At 35.4% G+C, this 20,577-nt stretch overlaps 2 protein-coding genes across 2 annotated transcripts in view; one reads left to right on the forward strand and one right to left on the reverse strand.

The window, feature by feature from the left end:
• LOC106875140 (uncharacterized) overlaps positions 1-16,252 on the forward strand; it is a 31,019-nt gene extending 14,767 nt beyond the window's left edge. The window contains exons 2-3 of the mRNA XM_014923133.3: positions 7,791-8,454; positions 9,475-16,252. Coding sequence (XP_014778619.2) covers positions 9,501-13,841 — 4,341 coding nt within the window. The 5' untranslated portion in view covers positions 7,791-8,454; positions 9,475-9,500 and the 3' untranslated portion in view covers positions 13,842-16,252. The remainder of the gene's footprint in view (positions 1-7,790; positions 8,455-9,474) is intronic.
• The window catches only part of LOC106875146 (sec1 family domain-containing protein 2), a 31,615-nt gene continuing 27,265 nt past the window's right edge, over positions 16,228-20,577 (reverse strand). The window contains exon 17 of the transcript XR_016242366.1: positions 16,228-18,890. The gene's annotated coding sequence lies outside the window, so the exon portion shown is untranslated. The remainder of the gene's footprint in view (positions 18,891-20,577) is intronic.

The following is a 20,577-nucleotide window of genomic DNA, read 5'->3' on the forward strand; positions in this document are numbered from 1 at the left end:
TAAATTTGCTACACCCGTAATTACCACTTAATTAGAATCTGCTGAAATTCTTAATCATTCTTTTCGTTTCCGTTTTTCTTCTTTTCTTTTTATGATTTCTCATCCGTTTCTTCTTCTTCTTCTTCTCGCCTCCTCCTCCTCCTTCTTCATGTGCCCTTATTGTTATTATTTTTTTTTTCATCCATTTCTCTTCTTTTTTTTTTCTCTACGCATTGGCATTTGTCTACGTTAGTCAATGACCCCGGCAAAATTGGTTTCGGAATCACCCGATCAGCATCAGCCAATGCGCGCGCACGCACACACACACAACACACACAAGTTTGAAAAATTACAGCACCCATCATCTGAGGATCGGAAATGCGAAACGCTGAACAACGACTCACACAGACAGCTTTGAATATATTAGTTTCAAATCTTGGTGCATGGCCAGCATGTTCGGGGGAGGGGTGTTCAACTACTACTTATTTTATCGATCCCGAAATGATGAAAGGCAAATTCGGCCTTGGCCGAATTTAAACTCAGAACACGAAGATGAACGAAATGCTGCTAAGCATTTTGCCCGGCATGCTAATAATGTCTGTGTCATTATTACCATGATGCTCTGTTTTGATTTCTGGCGGAACATAGTCTCTTCACAACAGTCTTTCGACGCGTTATTTCTTGTGCTTTCCTTTTTCACTTGGTTCAATGTCACCCCCTCCTTTAATTTCTGCACAACTGGACTCCTTTCGAGCGATCCTCGGCTACCCTCCTACCTTTTCTATCTTACATTCCAATCTAAGCATTGCTTTGCCAAATTTCTCCCCGGTCTTCTTAACTTATGACCAACCCTGCTCCGCTTGCATCTCGTTAATTTTTGGCCGATGGGTTTGTGGCTGTTGGTTGTTGTTACCACTTGTACTTGAGCTGATTGGCTAATTGCTCGGAGTTGTATTTAACTGCTGACGTTGGGAGCTGACTGTGATTTCTGGCGTCGGAAGTCAACAGTTGTACCCAGAAGAAAACGACAAAATCTGTTGAGGTTTTTGCGAACAATTTTATTTCTTGAGAGAGTCTGGATGTTATTGTTCTTGGTGTAATTGAAATAGTATTTGAAAAGTTATTGATCGTCGTTACGTTGCTGCCAGTAGTTCGTTATGATGACATTAGCTCAGTTCAGCCGTAGTTCGTGTCTGTTAGCCATCCGTCTGCCATGTCGTCTAAACTACATCCTAAAGCTCTCGGTTAGTGGTCGCGTATGCGTCATTTTATACCTATTGATGGGCTCAGAAAGGAGTGCACCAAAAGGTGAAATTGTTGCTGGAGCCTATTCCACGTCGAGTCGTAATTGGCCAGATTTTGTTGAACATGTGTTTAATATTCTTTTTAGGCGAAGTCGCGATTGGTCAGATTTACTGATCATGTGTATCATATTCCAGTGAATCGCGATATTTGGTGATTGCTGAATATTCCGCTACAGGTTTCCTTTTAGGTGCCGCCCAAAGGGCTTTGTTGCTCACAATTTTTGCATGTAAAATGTTTAAGATTCTTCTGAGACACCTGTTCGTGAATGTTTAGAGCCCTTTAAGGATGTCCGTGTCCATTTGCCATGGCTCAGCACCATAAAACAGTATAGATTCGACGTTGTTATTGAAAATCCTGTTTCCCACTTTATCCTGAAGTTACGCTAGACTTACTAGTTTTGTGGGTTCTACCTACTGTAGACAGTCTCAGTTTGTAGGCAACTAGGTGGTGATTGCTGCCAACACGTACATTGAAGTGTGCTTGTAGGACAAATGACTTGGTTTTTAACTACATCTAAAGATATAGTGAATTACATCTACTGAACGATTCGTATTTGGCCTCAGTTTCGTGCATATACTTGCAACATCCACAGCAAGCCTTCTTTCAGGAAGCAAAACCTTCCTATCTAGTGGGATCCACTCTTTAACGCTTTGTGGGATTCACTCTATAACACAATCTGACAGCCAGGGGCTTGTGACTATCCCCATTTTCGTCTGTGCAGACATAGTTGACACCACTCCTGTGTAGAGGAATCTCCATCATCCATCCAAATCTACGGTACCAGAGCCACTGGACATTGTAGAGGAGACATCGATAATATGTTGCCGGAAGCATTTGACCCCCCCCCCCCCCGCTAGTTCCTGCTTTTCACCTGGCTCATTGGCTAAAACTCTTTTATAGGTTTATAGTGTGGGTTAAATTTTTTTGTCTATAAATTTAAAGTAATGTCTAAATAACAATAGTAAGATTAACATCTATTTTACAAAGTAGCTCAATCAAATCTTTCTTTAAACAAACTGCCTTATGTCAACTCATATTACGTGAGGCGAAAAGATCATCGTCTCTATAAAAATTTCTACAAATACTGCATGAACTGTTTTATGCAAACGATCTAGTATATATATATATATATATATATATATATTCCTGTTAATTACTGTACAATTCAGCCCTTTAAAAAAAAAACGGTTAGAATTATCAAAAATCAAGAGGGATTTCTTTATTATATTAGCTCAGATTACCTAACTGGTGCGATTTTATTTACTAAGAAGAACTCTTTGAAAAGAAGGAACTTTGGTGATAAAAAGATAAAAGTCAGCAATGTCAAACGAAGTAAACTTACATTGCCACTTATTGTGGACCCCACAGAAACATTCTTATTCTGTTGTTCCATAATGGAAAGAATATCGTATTATTTCTACTTAAAGAATAATCGTTTCGAGAAATTATTTGCTAACCATTCCAAATCCAGGTTTTCCAGGATTAATTAATCTACATTTCGGATTACTTGTGAAGTTTAGTTTGCTGTCCGTAAGCGTAATATGATGTGTTTGTGGAGAATTGCTTGGTGTTCTACTCTGTCTAAAGACGGTGGAAATTTCTTTAGCTTCTAGATTTATAGAAGTGTGTGCGCTAGTATTTGATTTTTTTTCTTTTATATATGTTAGTGTTATTATTAGATAACAGCCTATTATATTTGTCTTTGTCTACGTTGTAAGGTCATCAGGATAAACATGTATTTCCTCAGAATTATGCAACTATGCCAAGTTCTTTTAACGAGCAGTATCTGATTTTTTTTTTTTACATGGTTACAAAGATTCGTTCCAAATGGTTCTGTACCTTTGTGTGATGGTTGATATTTTTCTTTTTTTTTTTTTGTTGGACTAAAAATGATTGGCAGTTTTCAGTTACGGCTTTTACATTCTGAGTTCAAATCACGCCATGGTCACCTTTGTCTTTCTAAGTACCGGAATGACAAAATAAAGTACAGAGTCGATCTATATGTCTCAGATGTGGATGGAATTATAATAGAAAAAGGAAAAGATCTGATCTTTGTCTGCAAGAAAACTGAAGAAAAAGAGCCAAGCTTCTTGAATGTGATGCGCCAAAATATTAACAGGCATTATTCTGGAGTGACAAAGAAAAAATAAAGCAGGAGCTCTAGATTAGACTCCTTACGGTTATTCGCTTCATCCTTGTTTTCAAAGTTCAGTTGAAATATTGCTGGAGACAAATTTACATTTCACCTCCTCTGGTTCGAGCAAATAAACAGGTTTCGGATCTTTCTAATTTGACGAGCAACACTTTTCATTTATGTTTTATGTAGTGTTTTTGGTACCGAAACACTTTCAAACTTCGTATACTTGTATATTTTGTGTTATAGAACAGATAAAAAATTTTGTATTCGAAGTTATTTCATGTAAAGAAATTGTCATATTTCGGTAAAAGATCCCAGGTTTCTTTCGATGACACTTACCTTCTTCAACACATTTGTACCTTTCACCAATGCGAGAAAGCAATATAGCACACACCAACATTCACACATGTTCGTTTGTCTGATTAAACAATCATTATTCACATATTGTCCAAAGGGGATGTTATGAAAATCATGTATATATAATATATAAGTAGCTTTTCGCCAGCTTTTCTTAGCGTTACAGAGAAAATGGCAGCAATATAAATAAATGCTTTGTTTTAAGTTAACGAAAAACAACGCATGTAATAAGGATATTAAATATAGAGCGTGAACTGAGAGTTCGGTATTTCATTAATTCGGTCATTGCAATAGGACTGTGAAGATCTTCTCTTACGCATTTCTGCACTATCGTTCTATCATACAGTATATCTACTTGAGTCGTCCCTACAGTAATTTTATACGCTTGATGTACAGTTATAATAGATGTTGGCATTATTTAGACCCTGAAAGGCGGCGAGCTGGCAGAAACGTTAGCGCGCCGGGCGAGATGCTTAACGGTATTTCGCCTGCCGTTACGTTCTGAGTTCAAATTCCGCCGAGGTCGACTATGCCTTTCATCCTTTCGGGGTCGATAAATTAAGTACCAGTTACGCACTGAGTTGATGTAATCGACTTAATCCTTTTGTATGTCCTTGTTTGCCCCCTCTATGTTTAGTCCCTTGTGGGCAATAAAGAAATAAGAAACGTTAGCATGCCGGGCGAAGTGCTTAGCAGTATTTCGTCTGCCGTTACGTTCTGAGTTCAAATTCCGCTGAGGTCGACTTTGCCTTTCATCCTTTCGGGGTCGATAAAATTAATACTAGTTATGCACTGGAGTCAATGTAATCGACTTAATCCATTTTCCCCGGAATTTGAAAAGATAATCCTTTCCGGTAGAAAGGATTATTTAGACCCAGACTACTCTGTGTGTGTGTGTGTGTCTGTGTGTGTGTGTGTGTGTGTGTGTGAGAGGTGCAAGCAGGTCTGTGCAGTAAGAAGTTTGCTTCCCAACCACATGGTTCAACGTTCAGTCCCACTGCATGGCACCTCGTCAGGTGTCTTCCACTATGTCCTCGAGCCGACCAAAGTCTTGTGAGTGAATCTGGCGGACAAAAACTGAAAAAAGCACGTCGTGTGTATGTATATATATATATATATATATATATATATATATATATAATGTATGTGTGTATGTCTTTGTATATGTGTTTGTCCCCCACCACTGCTTGACAACCGGTTTTTGTGTGTTTACATCCTCGTAACTTAGCAGTTCGGCAATAAATCTCGGCGATCTTCTCAATAGTACCAGGCTTAAAAAGGAGTCGATTCAGCACGGCCGCAGTCTAATGACTGAAACAAGTAAAAAATTATATATATATATATATATATAGTCGCCATGATAGATCGCTGACCACAACATTCAAATTTTTTTTCTCCGTGTTTTTCTCCCTATTCTTTCTGTTGAAGAGCGTAGCTCGAAACGTTAAAGACTTTCTCTATTCCCGAGCGTTAAACTAATACATCCTTTTGTTGTTTACACCACCTGTCCTCGTCTATTGTTGTTTTTTTCGTAAATTCTCCCATATATATATATATATATATATATATATATATAATATATATATCTTTCTGTGTAAGCTTAATTGTTTAATTGGTTTTTTTTTTCCTGTCATATCTCAGTGTACTCGGTTAAATGTCCACGAACAAGTTGACTTGCGACCAAAGCCGTTTCAGTCCTCCTCGCCATCTCAGCTTTTTTGATAAAATAGGGACTTCATATTCAAGGTGGCCTCTCTTCCTTCCTTCCTTCCTTTCTTTCTTTTTTTTTTTTTTTTGCTTTGTTTTTCAATTCGTTTAACTCAACTGGGTGTGATTTGAAGGAGATTTATCTCCTATTTCTAGTAGGTCTGTCATTGATCACATACATGCTCTGTATTTAACTTGTTCACAAAGTTAAAAACAATCGGTGTTGTCTCAGTGTTTGAATTAAGACCGTGTTTAGTCTCTCAGTCAGAATAGTACTTCATTCAAAATTGGTGCCGGTGAATAGAAGTAGTAGTTATAAAGACAGTATAAACACAGTATTGTTATTCCATATTGATCTCTGGCACAGGCTTAAGGACTCACATTTTTAGAGAAGTCATTCTATTACTATTTCTATCATAATTCCATTCACTTCACTTCTATGATGCTTTTTAGCAGTAGTTCGGTGCGCTGTAGAACGGGTAGTATCTAAGTGCATCACAGATTTTTAAATATATAATTTAAAACTTTAGAAAATACATATTAATGCTTGAACGCCTTGAAAATTCGTTTATAAATAATTCTGTTATACAGAAGTAAAAAAAAAAAAAAAATAAGCAATAGGTCTCTACATCCCCACCCAAAAAATATATAAGTTTAAAACGGTTATATTTCCCGTGCAAACTTAGTAATTTTTTTTTTTTTCACGAATGCTAGAAGACTAGAAACAATTGCTTTATTTATACGAAAATTAAATCAACTGTGTACATTGTTAGTTTGTTTTTATCGACCCTATGAGAATAAAAGGCAAAAGTTGTCTTCGACAGGATTTGAACTCAGAATGTAACAATCCATAAACTAAAGACATTTTGTTCGACATTCAGTCGACTTTATTGAACATAGTACGCGAGTGCCACTTTATTTTATCGATACCTAGAAGGATAAGAGGCAGCTCTGGTCATGATAGGATTTGAACTCAGAACAGAGAGATGTAATTAAATACTGCAATGCATTTTTGTTTGTCACTCCACCGATTCAACAAATCTTCCGACCTCGTTTATAATCATTGAGCGCGCAATATCACAATTGAACAATAAAGAAAGAAAGGAGTCAGTTCTCGAGATCGACTTTTCCTTTATTTCGTCGAGGTCAATCCAATCTACAAGTCGTATTATTACGAAATGCTGTCGTAAAGTTAATTTCAAAGAGAATCGTTTCGAGAGAATCACAATTATTATTGAATAGCAAGGTGAAATGTCTCAACGTCCATAAAGCATTTTCTAATTTTATCTGTTAATTTTTTTTTATTCTATTACAACAGCAAATAATTTGCCAAGATAAGCAATCAAGGTTTCGATTCCCAGTTGAAACTATTCCAGTTTTTTTTTTTGTTTTTTTGTTTTTCTTGAAACATAAAACAGTGGATCAGCTGAATGGCGAGAACATCGAACTTTAGTGGCATTTACTCAGTCATGACCCTTTCCGTTCAGCGTTCAAATCTTGCCGAAGTAAATTTTGAAACTCGTTCTTCCGGAAAGTGAAAAACTAAATTACTAGTTAAGTGCAGCACTGACTTAATATTCCTTAAAAAAAATGTGAATGGAATTACACTGGAAGATGAAGGGTTAATAGCTCAATGTTTTCTTTGCGTACGTACGTGTGTGTGTTTTATAAGTTAACATAGCGAACCGGTTTCGGTTTCCACTGGCACACTGTTGTTTTCATTTCATTGTTGTTTTAAGAGACATACATGATCACCACAATAGCAATTGTTTTTCTCTCTCGATTCGAAAGAACTCGATATTTAACGTGCTAACAATCAAGTAAATATTTTGGGAGCAATGTGTGTAAGTAGTATGGTTAACGCAGTGAATTGTACGGAACACGCAGCTTTCAGTGTTGTGTAGTTATAGAAATTCCATTAAGAAATTTCTGTTGTAGTATTTCGACAAATGCTATGTGTCTGTGTGAGCGTTTGAATACATATCGTCGCTGTGTTGCGCATCATATCTATCTATCTATCTTTCTATCAGAAAGATAGAGAGTGATCCACACATCTAAATCGCTGTGTGTGTGTGTGTGTGTGTGTGTGTGTGTGTGTGTGTGTGTGTGTGTGTGTGTGTGTGTGTGTGTGATCACCTTGTATATGTCATGTAAATATATTTATTGTATTATATTAAAATTTAGTGATAATTCCAAAGTGTTGGAAATGTTTTCCGTTCCTCCTATCTCATTCTTAATGCAATGTAATAAATAACTATTCCTTTTCTTTTTCTTTCTTTGCTTCCCTCTCCTCAATAAAATACAGTATCACCGAGAGAGAGAGAGAGAGGAAAAAAAGTACGCAACATTTGAGATAAAACTATGCAGCTACAGAAGTACACTTTCCTCCCACTTGTATTGTTTTATCGATGTGGTTAACATAATGCATCAAAAGTGAAAGTTAGGGTGCTTTCGGCTCTATTGCCAAATTCTGAGTGGCAACTATCTATCAGCTGGGTTGCGGGTCACGTGATCACGGCAGACAGCTTGGGCAATTAAGAGAAGCTGAAATCTCAAAGAGAGAGAGAGAGAGGGGATATACGGAGGCAAAGAAGAGAGAAAAGCAGAGAAGAAGCAAGAGCAACTTCAGATGGAACCGAACATAATGCACCAAAAGTGAAAGTTAGGATGCTTTCGGCTCTATTGCCAAATACTGAGTGGCAACTATCAGCTGCTTGCGGGTCACGTGATCACAGCAGACAGCCTGGGCAATTAACTGAAGCTGAAATCTCGAAGAGACGGGTATACAGAGAGAAAGAGGAAGAGAGAGCAGAGGAGCAGAAAGAGCAACTTAGATGGGAACCGAACAAACCGCATTTCAGGTCTAATTGCTGCTTTACTAAATGCCAAAAAAAGACACGGATATATCGTGCGGTCGCCGTTGTCACCGTTAACCATGCGACATTATTTACCAACGAGAAGTACCCTCGGTAAGTAACTGAATTTTGACAGTGCATTCATTTCCAGTTAGTAATCGAATCTTGCAGTAGGTTTTTTTGTTGTTGTTCTTTTTTTCCTATGCGTGCTCTTCTCTCTCTCTCTCCGGCTAGATATATGGCATTTAAAAAAAAAATTATTTTAATGAGTTTTTGGTCAGTGTCTGAGAGACGAAGGGTTAAAGTGGTGCAGTGTATCTTGAGCTCATATCACCGTCATCGAACTTTCAACATCGTAAAAAATAAAGACCGACTCTATACCAGTAACTCTTTTAATGTCGCCCTGCAGTAATAACGTTGTTTGTTTATATTACTGCATGTATGATTTATTAATTATAATCTCATCACGGTCATTGATAGAAGAACACTAGGGAGAGAGAGAGAGAGAGTGTGTGTGTGTGTGTGAGTGTGAGTGAGTGAGTGAGAGAGAGCTCGACTGGGTATATTACTAGGTAAAGCTATACGGGTGCTCAATAGGAATGTGTTGAGGAATCTACTAATTATGATAATAAAAACATTGCTTTACATAATACTAACGGGTAAAAAAAAAATTGACAGTGAAGGAATGTAAAATTAAAACTAAAACGATATAATTAGGGAGAGAAAAAATACGCTTTTATGTACGTAAATTGTGGATCGAACAATTTCCGTTTCACATTTTTTATCGATTACTTTTCCGTTTTCAAGGTAGTAATTTCATTGATAAAATTACACTATCGCTATCTCTATTGGATATGATGTTTCCCCCTCAACATCATTATTAATATTCATCAAAATTTTAATTTTAATTGTGTGGGAAGGATGATTGTGCCTACTGGTGCCGTTCAATAGGTCTATTATAAACACATGCCTGCGCTAGCGATGCTGTGTTAGTGTTGTAGAGAAAAACATCAGTGACCTTGACGTTGCTTCCTGGCAGTGTAGTTTACCTCAAGGACGTTTATTTTCGGCATTGCCGAACGTGGTTTTTGTTTGTCGCAAAATTTTTATTGTGTTTATTATTTTTTTTTTTAGATTCTTCTGTGTAATAATAAAGAAGAATGGGGAATTATTTCTCTCGTATGGGATGTTGTCATGCTGATGACGATGAACGCGGTGACTTTTCAAAAGCAGCGGCGAAGCCCCTGGAGGAGAAGACACCGATCGCTGCTTCGTTAAAACCCCACGATCTCCATATTATTGAAAGACAGCCTGAATCGAGTAATGAAGAAAAGACGCACAGTTTTGAGAAAATTAACGTGCTCCTTGCTTCGCCGACAAAAATTTGTGCACATTCTAATAAAAACTCCAATGCAAATCCACTAATTCATCCGGTCTACACGAAACCTCCAACTGCTATTGCAGGATATAGCGAGGATCCTATGATAAAAGAACTGAAAGAACGATTTAAAAACAGATCTCTTTCCAAGCACATGTCCATCGAGGATGGCAGCCCTGATATCAATGACCGTCAACCAATCCTTTCGAAAAAGTGTGGTGGAACACCATTGAAAGCTTATGTATCTTATACAACTGAACAATTAGACCAACCAGATTTCATTAGAGAAAAGATACCAAATGATGAATTTTGTACCCGTTTTGCCAGAGAGGAGACCCCTCCTTTTATCGAAGTAAGGTTGTCACCTGTTATTGAACTTACTCCCACAGTTGCTAAAATAATAGAAACGAAGCCGGAAGTCTCACAAAACTGTGTCTGTTTAGAACAGCCCAAACGTCTCAACACTGCCAATGTTGATCCACCAGAGGAGATTCATGAATCAGTCCTTGTTGACATTGCAAACGGAAGTGTCCTGGATAGTCTCCGAAATCAATCTTTCAATGTTAAAGAAGAGGAAACCAATGATAAACCCAAGGTATTAGATTATATTAACGAGGGTTTTAAACATAGCTCTGGCTCACTGCATAAAGAAGAGAAGACAATTATTGAAAGAGATTCAAATGGAGGTTATAAGGTTTTCAAGGAATGCATTGTTTCTACTTTGGTACACAACAATGAAGCATTTACAGACAGTTCTCAGTCCCTGACAGATAAATGGGATATGACTCCAGGTTATGATGATTATCCATATCACAAATCAGCTAATAATAGAAGCGAACCAAAATTCCAAATCAGCACAGACAGTTCTTATACAGCATTAGATGAAGACAAAATGGTCCAAGTGCGTGTTGTGGACAATCCACTTTCAGAGGAATCTTATGATCTTTGTTCTTTTGAAGGCTATCATAATGTCCCAGAAAAACAACAATTACTTCCTCAAGACTCACGTACTTACCTTTGGGAAGATGATGATGAACATGATGCTGATGATGAAGAAACATTCCTTGAGTCTACACCACCTATACAAAGTAAAAGAAATTGCCAGCTATCTACTGATTCAGAAACTGTGTGTTCTACAGACCTTTTCCTTCCTGATTCTGACAGTTCCCATGATTCCCCGACACCAGAGAATAAATTGATGGAATTTTCTTCTCCCACAAATATATCAGATTTTGCAGATAAGACTGTGTCAACCTGCATTGACAATGCTCAAAAATGTATTTCTCAAAATGAAACAACCCAAGAAAGTTTCAGAGAATATCCACTGAAATCCTTTGGAAAATATATTCTTGATAAAAAAGTGTCATTTGAAGATGAACTAGTAAATAATAATGCTTCTACTAATTTTGACACCACATCTGATTCAGTTGACCTGCCCCCCGAAGAACAGATCCAGAGAGAGACATCATTTGAAAATGATGCCCCATCTTTTTCACCCAGTGAATGCTCTTCTTCTACATTTCCATATGATAATGATGGAGATGTAGAAAAAACACAGGATGACAGAAAAGATAGTCAAAATGGAAACCATTTAAACAGAGCTACACCGGATAATAACGATCAGCAAGAAAATGAAAACGATAACGAATTTCCGTCCCCTCCTGAGGAATTTCTTGAATTTCGAGAACTTCTTGAAAAAGAAGGATTCAGCAAGGAAGAATTTATGAGTGTCAGTGAAACAGGAGGTGAATTATTGGATCTGCATGAAGAAAATATTTATTTCCAGAGAGATGGTTCTCATTCTTTAGATATTAGTGAAGATACTAATTTGCTTGCAAATCTGAATGAGTCGCATTTCCTGGAAGAAGCAATATCTCATTCATCTGGTTACGATGATCGTTCCGTAGAGAATGAGCGAATTTCCCTCCTAGACAACAATGAACACCTTCTTGCATCTTATGACAGTGATTCCTTCCAGCATGGAGGACATGTTTCATATGATAATGATTTATTAGATCAATCAATTACAAGTGATTATTATTCATCTGGTGATAGAGATCAACATTTTTCTGAATTTTCTCAGTTCTCTTTGAAAGGCAATGAAAAAAGATTTGCAGTTTTAGAAGGATCCAGTGGTCACAGTAGCCAAGACGAGGTAACAGAGGGTGATGTTAAAACTGGCACAACACATTCATCATTTAAAAAGAAACCTCAAACACCACACTCAGCTCCAATAATTAACAGGAGTGGATCCTTTGAATTTGAAGACATTGCTAAAGATTTATCGACATTTAAAAGAGACATTTCCCTCAATAGTGATACTGATGCCTCATGTTCATCACCTGTATCAGACGTAAGAGTTGATTTGTTGAGTAAAGTCAGGCACCCTTCATCTCAGAAACAAAATAATTCAAATAATGAAAGCAAAACTGAAACCAAATTACCTCGAATGATGTCACATGAACTTGAATGTTTCAGCTTAAGTGATCCTGAAGAGAAAAAAATGATACTTGAACCTGATTTTGGTTATCCTATTACCAAAACTGATGCATTACAAAGGCAAGAATCAGAGCCAGAGAAAGGACCAACAAAAGAAATTTCTGAAGCAAAGTCTGACATTGAATTACCAAGCGATGAAACCACAGACAATATCAAACATGAATTTACTGAAGAAAATATTGTAGCTTCATCAAGGGATTCTACCAGTGATCCTTCATGTATACAACTTCAGGATCCAACAACTGAAAGCACACTGTCAGAAAACAAAGACAAAGAGGCTGAAGACAGTAGTTGTTCAATAGATAAAAGTTCCAAAATTAAAGAGGTTTTAGAAACAAAAGAAATTCTTGCTAAATCTTTGAAAGAAAATGAAAATCAAATTGAAACTGATGACAATGAACCTTTGCCATCACCAAAGCTTAGACGTCAGTCAACCTTGAAAACTAGTGAAATGTTTTCGATGGCTTTGATGGAGGAATTACAGGAAGAACTCAGCTCAGATGCTCAAGCAGATCGATCCAAATGTTCCATCAGTTCAGATATTCCAAAGATTGTAATGACATCACCAAATGGATCCACAACATCATCATCATCATCACCTAGAAGTTCTCAGATAGATTTGTCCAGTTCAACTGATAAAGAGGCGCCGGCAACTCAACAAATCTTTTCTCTACGCTTCCGTCAACCAGCTGCTGACTATGTCACATTTCGCAACAGACTTGAAACGACATATGTTTCACTTGAAAATGTTCTCCTTCGAAATAACATAATTCTTGGAACTGTGAAAATAAAACCAATGGGGAATAAGAAATCTGTTTTTCTCCGTTGCTCATTTAATCTTTGGGAGACAGCCGTAGATATTCCTGCCACACATACTCCTAGCAGCTTCCCGAATCAATATGAAACTTTTAGCTTTGCCTTAACCATGCCAGTGTCCTTCGAAGAAATCATGCATGTTGTTTTTGCAGTTTGCTACAAAAGTGATGATCAGACTTATTGGGACAACAATGACAATAAAAACTATGAAATAGTATCAACCCATACTATTCAGCAAGAAATGCTTTCCAAATTCCGTTCAAGTGAAACTGAAGCTGTGTTACCAAAATGCTACCCAAGTGTGTTGAAGAAAGGTGTGACATCTTTCTCAGGTAATTCCTCTTGGGATGTGGCTTCATCTATAAAAGAAACCAAACATATTAGAAAATCAGCTATTTGCTTGAATGTTTCTAAACCTGCTGCTGATTATGTCACTTTTAAAAGCCGCCTTGAGAGAGACTTTGTAGCTTTAGAACACGTTTTTAATAAGGACTTCATGTTAACTGGTAGCATCAAAGTTAAAAATTTAAATGTAAAGAAAACCGTATTTATACGGTGCAGTTTTGATGGATGGAAGACTTGCATAGATGTACCTGCTAGCTTGTCTAATACAGAATACACATATCCATATGAAACGTACACCTTTGAAATGAATGTACCGACAGTTTTTAATACTAAAATGCAGTTTGCGGTTTGTTATCAAGCTGGTGATAATGTCTTTTGGGACAATAACGGTGATAAAAACTATCAAATTTGTTTTTTCGATATGTATGCTAAAATGCAAGTTGACCCCTGGAAAGGACAGTAGGTTGTTAATTTATTTTATTTAGAATCACATTCTTAATTTATCTTGGTTATAGGGGCCCAATACATTAAACATGAAAGGGAAAAAAAAGACATTTTCTTTCAAACTAGAAGAAAACAAAGCCATAACAAAAACTATATATATTGCTTGCTTTTTTTTTTTTTTTTTTTGAATAATTAAGATTATGTTTATTATTAAAAGTTTATTTTTTGCAAACTATCTGTGATTATGTAACTTATGTAAACCTAGTATATTAGCACCAAACAGACGTTTAAAGCAGCTTCACCATTGTTACCGAAATAATATTTCTCCCATCCCACCACAAATTCTTTTACATATTTTTTTTTTCACATTTTGAATATTTATTTCTTTTTGTGCTGTTTCAATCCCTGTTGCTTTACTTGATTCAACTCTCTGCAAAACACAAACGTTTTATAACGTTGAGATGCAACAACAGTAAGAGAAGTGATCTGTGATTCTTACAGATTCAATCAATCAAGTTTTATTCATAGCTACCTCTAAAGTCTACATTTAATCTTTCATTTAATTTTCAATTATTATATACCTTTGGATTATTGCATATCCTAGAATAACACCAATTGTTCTTTTATTGATATACTATTTCAACGAAATGTGCAAAATGGATAAGAAAAAAACAAAAACAAGTAAATTAAGTTATCTTTGAAATTGCCTAAACCAGAATGCTATTTTGTGATCCAAATTTCAAACAGAAGTCTTGTTTCTTCTTTTAATAAAAACCATTTTGAGCATATCACTAAACGAAAATCAAAACAAAGAAAATTTGCTAAACTTGTTAAATGGTAAAAATAAAATAATGACGGTAAACCCCTTTCCAGAATTATTTGGCTCATGGATAAAAATAATTAAAATAACTAATTGTTTTACAATTAAAAGATTGCTGGATTTATACAGCATTTATACAGGAATATTAATAATGTCTCACGAAAGCGAATAACCAATCATTCTTGATTAATACTAATTAATTACTCTATTACAGACCCAAACAGTGAAAAATGAATCAATAATAATAATAATAATAAAAACATGGAATTTTTGTGGACAAATAACTTCTGCACAGAAAAAGCTCTCACCTATATATATATATATATGCAAACACACATATGTATGTATATATTCTATATACCAGGGTATGTTCAAATAGTTCACATATTTCATCAGTAAGAATGCCTTCTTTGAAATATTTTTGCGATTCTTTTAGGGGAACAAACAAGAAATGATAGACGAACATAAAATCAAATCCCGTTCAACTGAATAAATGATGTAAATAATCAGCAAATAAAGTGTAGCCATTCTGGAGTAAAATATAATTTCTGTCATGAAGGGAAAAAGGTGAAAATTCTCTTTAGAAGCTGCTCCTGTCAGAGAAACGAAAATTTCAAACCAAGAGTAGCAACTCCTGCCAATAATGATTTAATTGCTGAGTTTAAATCGAGTGAACGATAAAAACTTCAATGGAAGTTAAGGTAAACAGCACAAAATGTCATTTAAATTATGTGTGATTATGTGTGTATATACATACATATATGCATTACATAGATATATGTGTATGTATGTGTGTATATATATATATATATAAATATATATATATATATATATATATACACACACACGTATGTATATAAATATATGTATGTATAAGTATGTGTATATAACTATGTATATAAGAAAAACAATAATACATAATATAAACACCACTCATCTATTAATCTACTGAGCAGGAGTGATATAACTGCATCAAGGTTTCAAAACTGAGTTCTTGCAACTTACCAATGCAAAAAAAAAAAAAAAAGAAAAGAAAACAAAGAAAAACAAAGTTTTGTATTGTAAGTTGCTCCTCAGAGCCATATTCTTTGATGGGGAATTTGTATACAATGCCTTTCGATCTGTTTTGAGGCATAATCCTGCTTCTGTAGTTCACTTACACTCTTACACTACTGTCTTTCATGAACATTTGAAAGCATGTATTCACCTTAAAAATAATCCTTTTGTTAATCCAAATTAAAATTTGATGAGCTTTTTTGGGTAATTGCTCATCAAACAAGTTACTCACTATATATAATATATATATAATGTGCATATATATATATATATATATATATATATATATATACACACACACACACATACTCATGCATACATAAACACATACTTTGTTTGTTAAGTTGTTGCCACTGTTGATTCAAATTTAGATTGTTCTTCTAAATAAATTATATTTCTTAAAAGAATGTTAATTTTATCTATTTTATATTGTTTCTACAGTGATTGGGGAAAGGGGCATTATTTTACATTCATGTTACTAAATTATTAATTTTTACTTTAAACAGTTTGTTACACATTTTTGTCACACATCATAAATAAAAAGTTATAATGTTTGCTTGTTACTTTTTTTTTTTTTTTCAATGTCTGACTAGTGAAAGTACTGTAAATAATTTTCCTCTCAAAATAAAATTGCAAAATAAACATAATTTTTAAATGTTTATGAAAATGGCTTTATTCTGTATACAAATAAATTATATGTTTATAGTTGAAAATATTTGGTTGATTAATACCATAAAGACTACAAGCAAATGCTGTCAGAATTAACTCCTTTGTTACCATATTACTGTTCAAATATACCTTTGTTTTTAATTAATTTTGTAAATAATGAAAAATAACTATTATATTTAACACCTTTTCAAAGAAACTGTTTTGGGGTGATCTAAATAAAAACCTTTCATCAAAATTCAATGCCAGTTTAAGTTCCAGACAAAGTTACTTTCCTGACATCATATTTCAATGGAAATATGATAAGAAATGGATTAAAGCTGATGTTTGAAGCATAAATTAACAAGAAATTTTGGTGGAAAGTTTTAAATCTTGATCACTTCAAAATAGGAAATTTTATGTCAGGACAAAGGAAATCTCAGGCAGGCTGGCATCAAAAAGTTAAAGTGTTCAACTCAGAAAGGGAAAACTGGGTCATACAATTTTTACTGACATATCTCAGACATGGTTTTGGCTAATTTGAGGTTGCTGAACCTAAAAATCATTTTGATTTTCACCCATTATATCAGGCTTTTTGTTTTTGTTTTACAACATCTTCCATTTTATTAATGATTATCTTTGAAAGTACCCAATTGTATTAATACTGTCCTGTAACACAACATATTTCAGTCCCTTAGATATTAATCCTATCTTTGGGTACATTTTAGGTACCATCGGTCCTATCCTATCAGTTCTAGTTTTGTAGATACAGCTTACATCTTTATATGCTGAAGTATCCAATCTTATGTTGAAACTGGAGACTACAGTTGCACCTTGCATTCAGGGACCTTAGAAGTTGAATCTATTCTTGAGTAAATTTTTAGAGATTGATTCCAAAAATGTCATCAATTTTGCCTTATTAACTCTAATTAATTAATGATATACTACTTTGATACATAACTAGCAATATGAATCATTAAAATTTGGATAAGATGGACAAATATCGTCCTAAATATTGCTGTCTCAAGTCTTAAGACTCCTGGGGCTGGTTTTCATGTTGCACAAGTGACCAAGACCACAACCTTCTCCCTGATGAGGCACCGGTTTGTTGCAGGGTTACTCATTTACAGCTGGGTGAACTGGAGCAATGTGAAATGAAGTGTATTGCTCAAGAACACAATGCGTCGACTGGTCTGGAAATCAAAACCATGATCTTGGTATTGTGAGTGCAACACCCTAACCACTAAGCCATGCACCAACAACCACCTTGAGCACCTTTTTGAGCTCCATGTGTCTAACACATGTGGGCATGCCTAAAAAGTAAGTAAACAGCACAGCTCCCATGACTTTCAGAAACATTTTTTTCACACTCAGAGTTGCTGAAGCATGGAACAAACTACCTGCATCCTTAAAAACGTCCATGGTTCCTGAAATTCACCAACACTACACCTGATATCCACCCACCTCCATACGCATGCACACATGTATATCATGACTCATACACTGTTCACTTTTCTGGCTTTTGTACATAATTCTATGTACTATCCATGCACCTTTGATGAGTTGTAGTGCACCTGAGCACTATACACAATAATTTCATTATTATTATTATTATTATTATTAAACTATTACATTCTACTAAAACCATTTATTATTATATCAGTTTATTTTCAGCACAAAGAGTAAAGGTAATGAACAAAGACAGTGTTTGCTTTTGCAGTAAATTCCATAGACTGACCCACAGAAAAATTTGAAACAATGTTTTTTGATGGTGCCATATAAGAGATGTTATAAAAAAATTCATATTTCATAGATTCAGTGGGCAATACTGAGAGTCTTGTCAAACAATTTCTTGGTAATCCTGCAGCAATAAGTTACTGAAATCCTTTGATACCATCCTACCTGACACCACCTCCCAGTTCATTAATACAAAATTGTTTTAAAGTGATCTAAATCAAAACTTTCCATCAAAATTTCTTGTTAATTCATGTTCTAAACATCAGCTTAAATAATGATGAACAACTCATCAAAATTAATTATATGCTCACCTCATAAAATCCTTTGAGCAACTGCATGAACAGACCCTAATAATGCATATTTAGAATTAGGAAATCAACCATCCCCTATCACCAATTAAACCTCAAATCTCAAAATACATTGAAATAATATTGTCATCCTTCCTATAGCCACAAAAACTCATCTATTATATAACATCCACAAAAACAAAGCAAAAATCCACCTCAAAATGTACAACTAAGAAAGCAGTATATTTCAACAGAGAGATGGTATCAAAAGAGTTAATCAGTAAAGGGTATGCTCTCCAATTTTAATAAGATTGGCTGTAACGTGGAGCATCAGGTGTCATTAGCTCCATAATCACTTTTTAATTACTTTCCACAAAAGATTGGTGATTTAAGCAAAGAACAAGGAAAAGGATTTTCCCAGGATATAAAAGCAATGGAAGAAAGTTAATCATACACATATGATGGCATATCATTTCTGAATCCTTTAGTAAGTATTTTCTGGTAAATCTCACTCTAGAAAGACCTATAAAAAAAAAGAATGTGAACAACTGCTCATTTTATAATGTTTTATGATTATTTTTGAGTTATTATTCATTCTAATGTAGTTCACTCTTTACTCTTTTACTTGTTTCAGTCATTTGACTGTAGCCATGCTGGAGCATCACCTTTTAGTCGAACAAATCGACTCCAGGACTTATTCTTTGGAAGCCTAGTACTTATTCTATTGGTCTCTTTTGCCGAACCGCTAAGTTACTGGGATGTAAACACACCACCATCGGTTGTCAAGCGGTGCTGGGGGTACAAACACAGACACACAAACATATATACATATATACGACAGGTTTCTTTCAGTTTCCGTCTACCAAATCCACTCACAAGGCTTTGGTCAGCCCGAGGCTATAGTAGACACTTGCCCAAAGTGCCACGCAGTGGGAATGAACCCAGAACCATGTGGTTGGTAAGCAAGCTACTTACCACACAGCCACTCCTAAAAGTTGTTTTTTTTTATGCTGAAATATGCTGGTTTTGGAAATAAGGGATTCTTTTAATAGCATGTAATAATCCTCTCTATTATAGGTACAGGGCCTGAAATTTTTGGGGAGAAGGTAGTCGATTACATCAACCTCAGTACTTGACTGGTACTTATTTCATTGATCCCAAAAGGATGAAAGGCAAAGTCAACGACCTCAGCAGAATTTGAACTCAGAGTATAAAGACAAAAGAAATACTGCTAAGTATGATATCTGACTTGCTAACAATACTGCCAACTTGCTGCTTTAACAGCATGTAATAATAGCATATTGTTATGGAGGCACACTATGGCTGAATAGCTAAGAAGTTTCACAATCATGAGGTCCTGGGTTTGATCCCACAGCATGGCATTTTGGGCGACAACTGGCATCCATGCTAACGTCTCCTTCATTGGACACTAAACTCGGCTTGCGAAGACCTGTTGGGTCAAATGAAAGCGAAATCGTGATGGCACCTGTACCAGTGGAGTGCTAAGAGCACCGTCCAAGCGTGATCGTTGCCAGAGCAGCTGTCTGGCTTCTGTGCTAGTGGCATGTAAATAGCACCATTTGAGCGTAATCGTTACCAGACCTTAAAACAAATAAATTAGTAATTAGCATATTGCTATAATAAACGAAATACAGTTGTATGATATTCCGATTATCAGTTGCATAATGATGAATGGGATCAAAGCCAAAAAAAAAAAAAAAAGAACATGTATTTTTATAGATGTATCTATGAACATCAGACCACATACAATCAATCATCTATTGGTAGAAAGTGTTAATTTTATATTATGATAATAATGAAATTATTGTGTAGTGTTCAGGTGCACTACAACTCATCAAAGGTGCATGGACAGTACAGAGAATTATGTACAAAAGCCAGGAAAGTGAACAGTGTGTGAGTCATGATATACATGTGTGCATGTATTTTTCTATTGCTTTATAAGTAATATATATATATATATGTATGTGTGTGTGTATGTTTGTGCGTCTGTGTTTGTCCCCCTCAACATCGCTTGACAACTGATGCTGGTGTGTTTACGTCCCTGTAACTTAGCGGTTCGGCAAAAGAGATTGATAGAATAAGTACTAGGGTCGATTTGCTCGACTAAAGTCGGTGCTCCAGCATGGCCGCAGCCAAATGACTGAAACAAGTAAAAGAATAATAGGTAAGACAATGCCGAAAAATATATA

This window comes from Octopus bimaculoides, chromosome 6, assembly GCF_046866305.1.
Source record: "Octopus bimaculoides isolate indiv1 chromosome 6, ASM4686630v1, whole genome shotgun sequence".
NCBI lineage: Eukaryota > Metazoa > Mollusca > Cephalopoda > Octopoda > Octopodidae > Octopus > Octopus bimaculoides.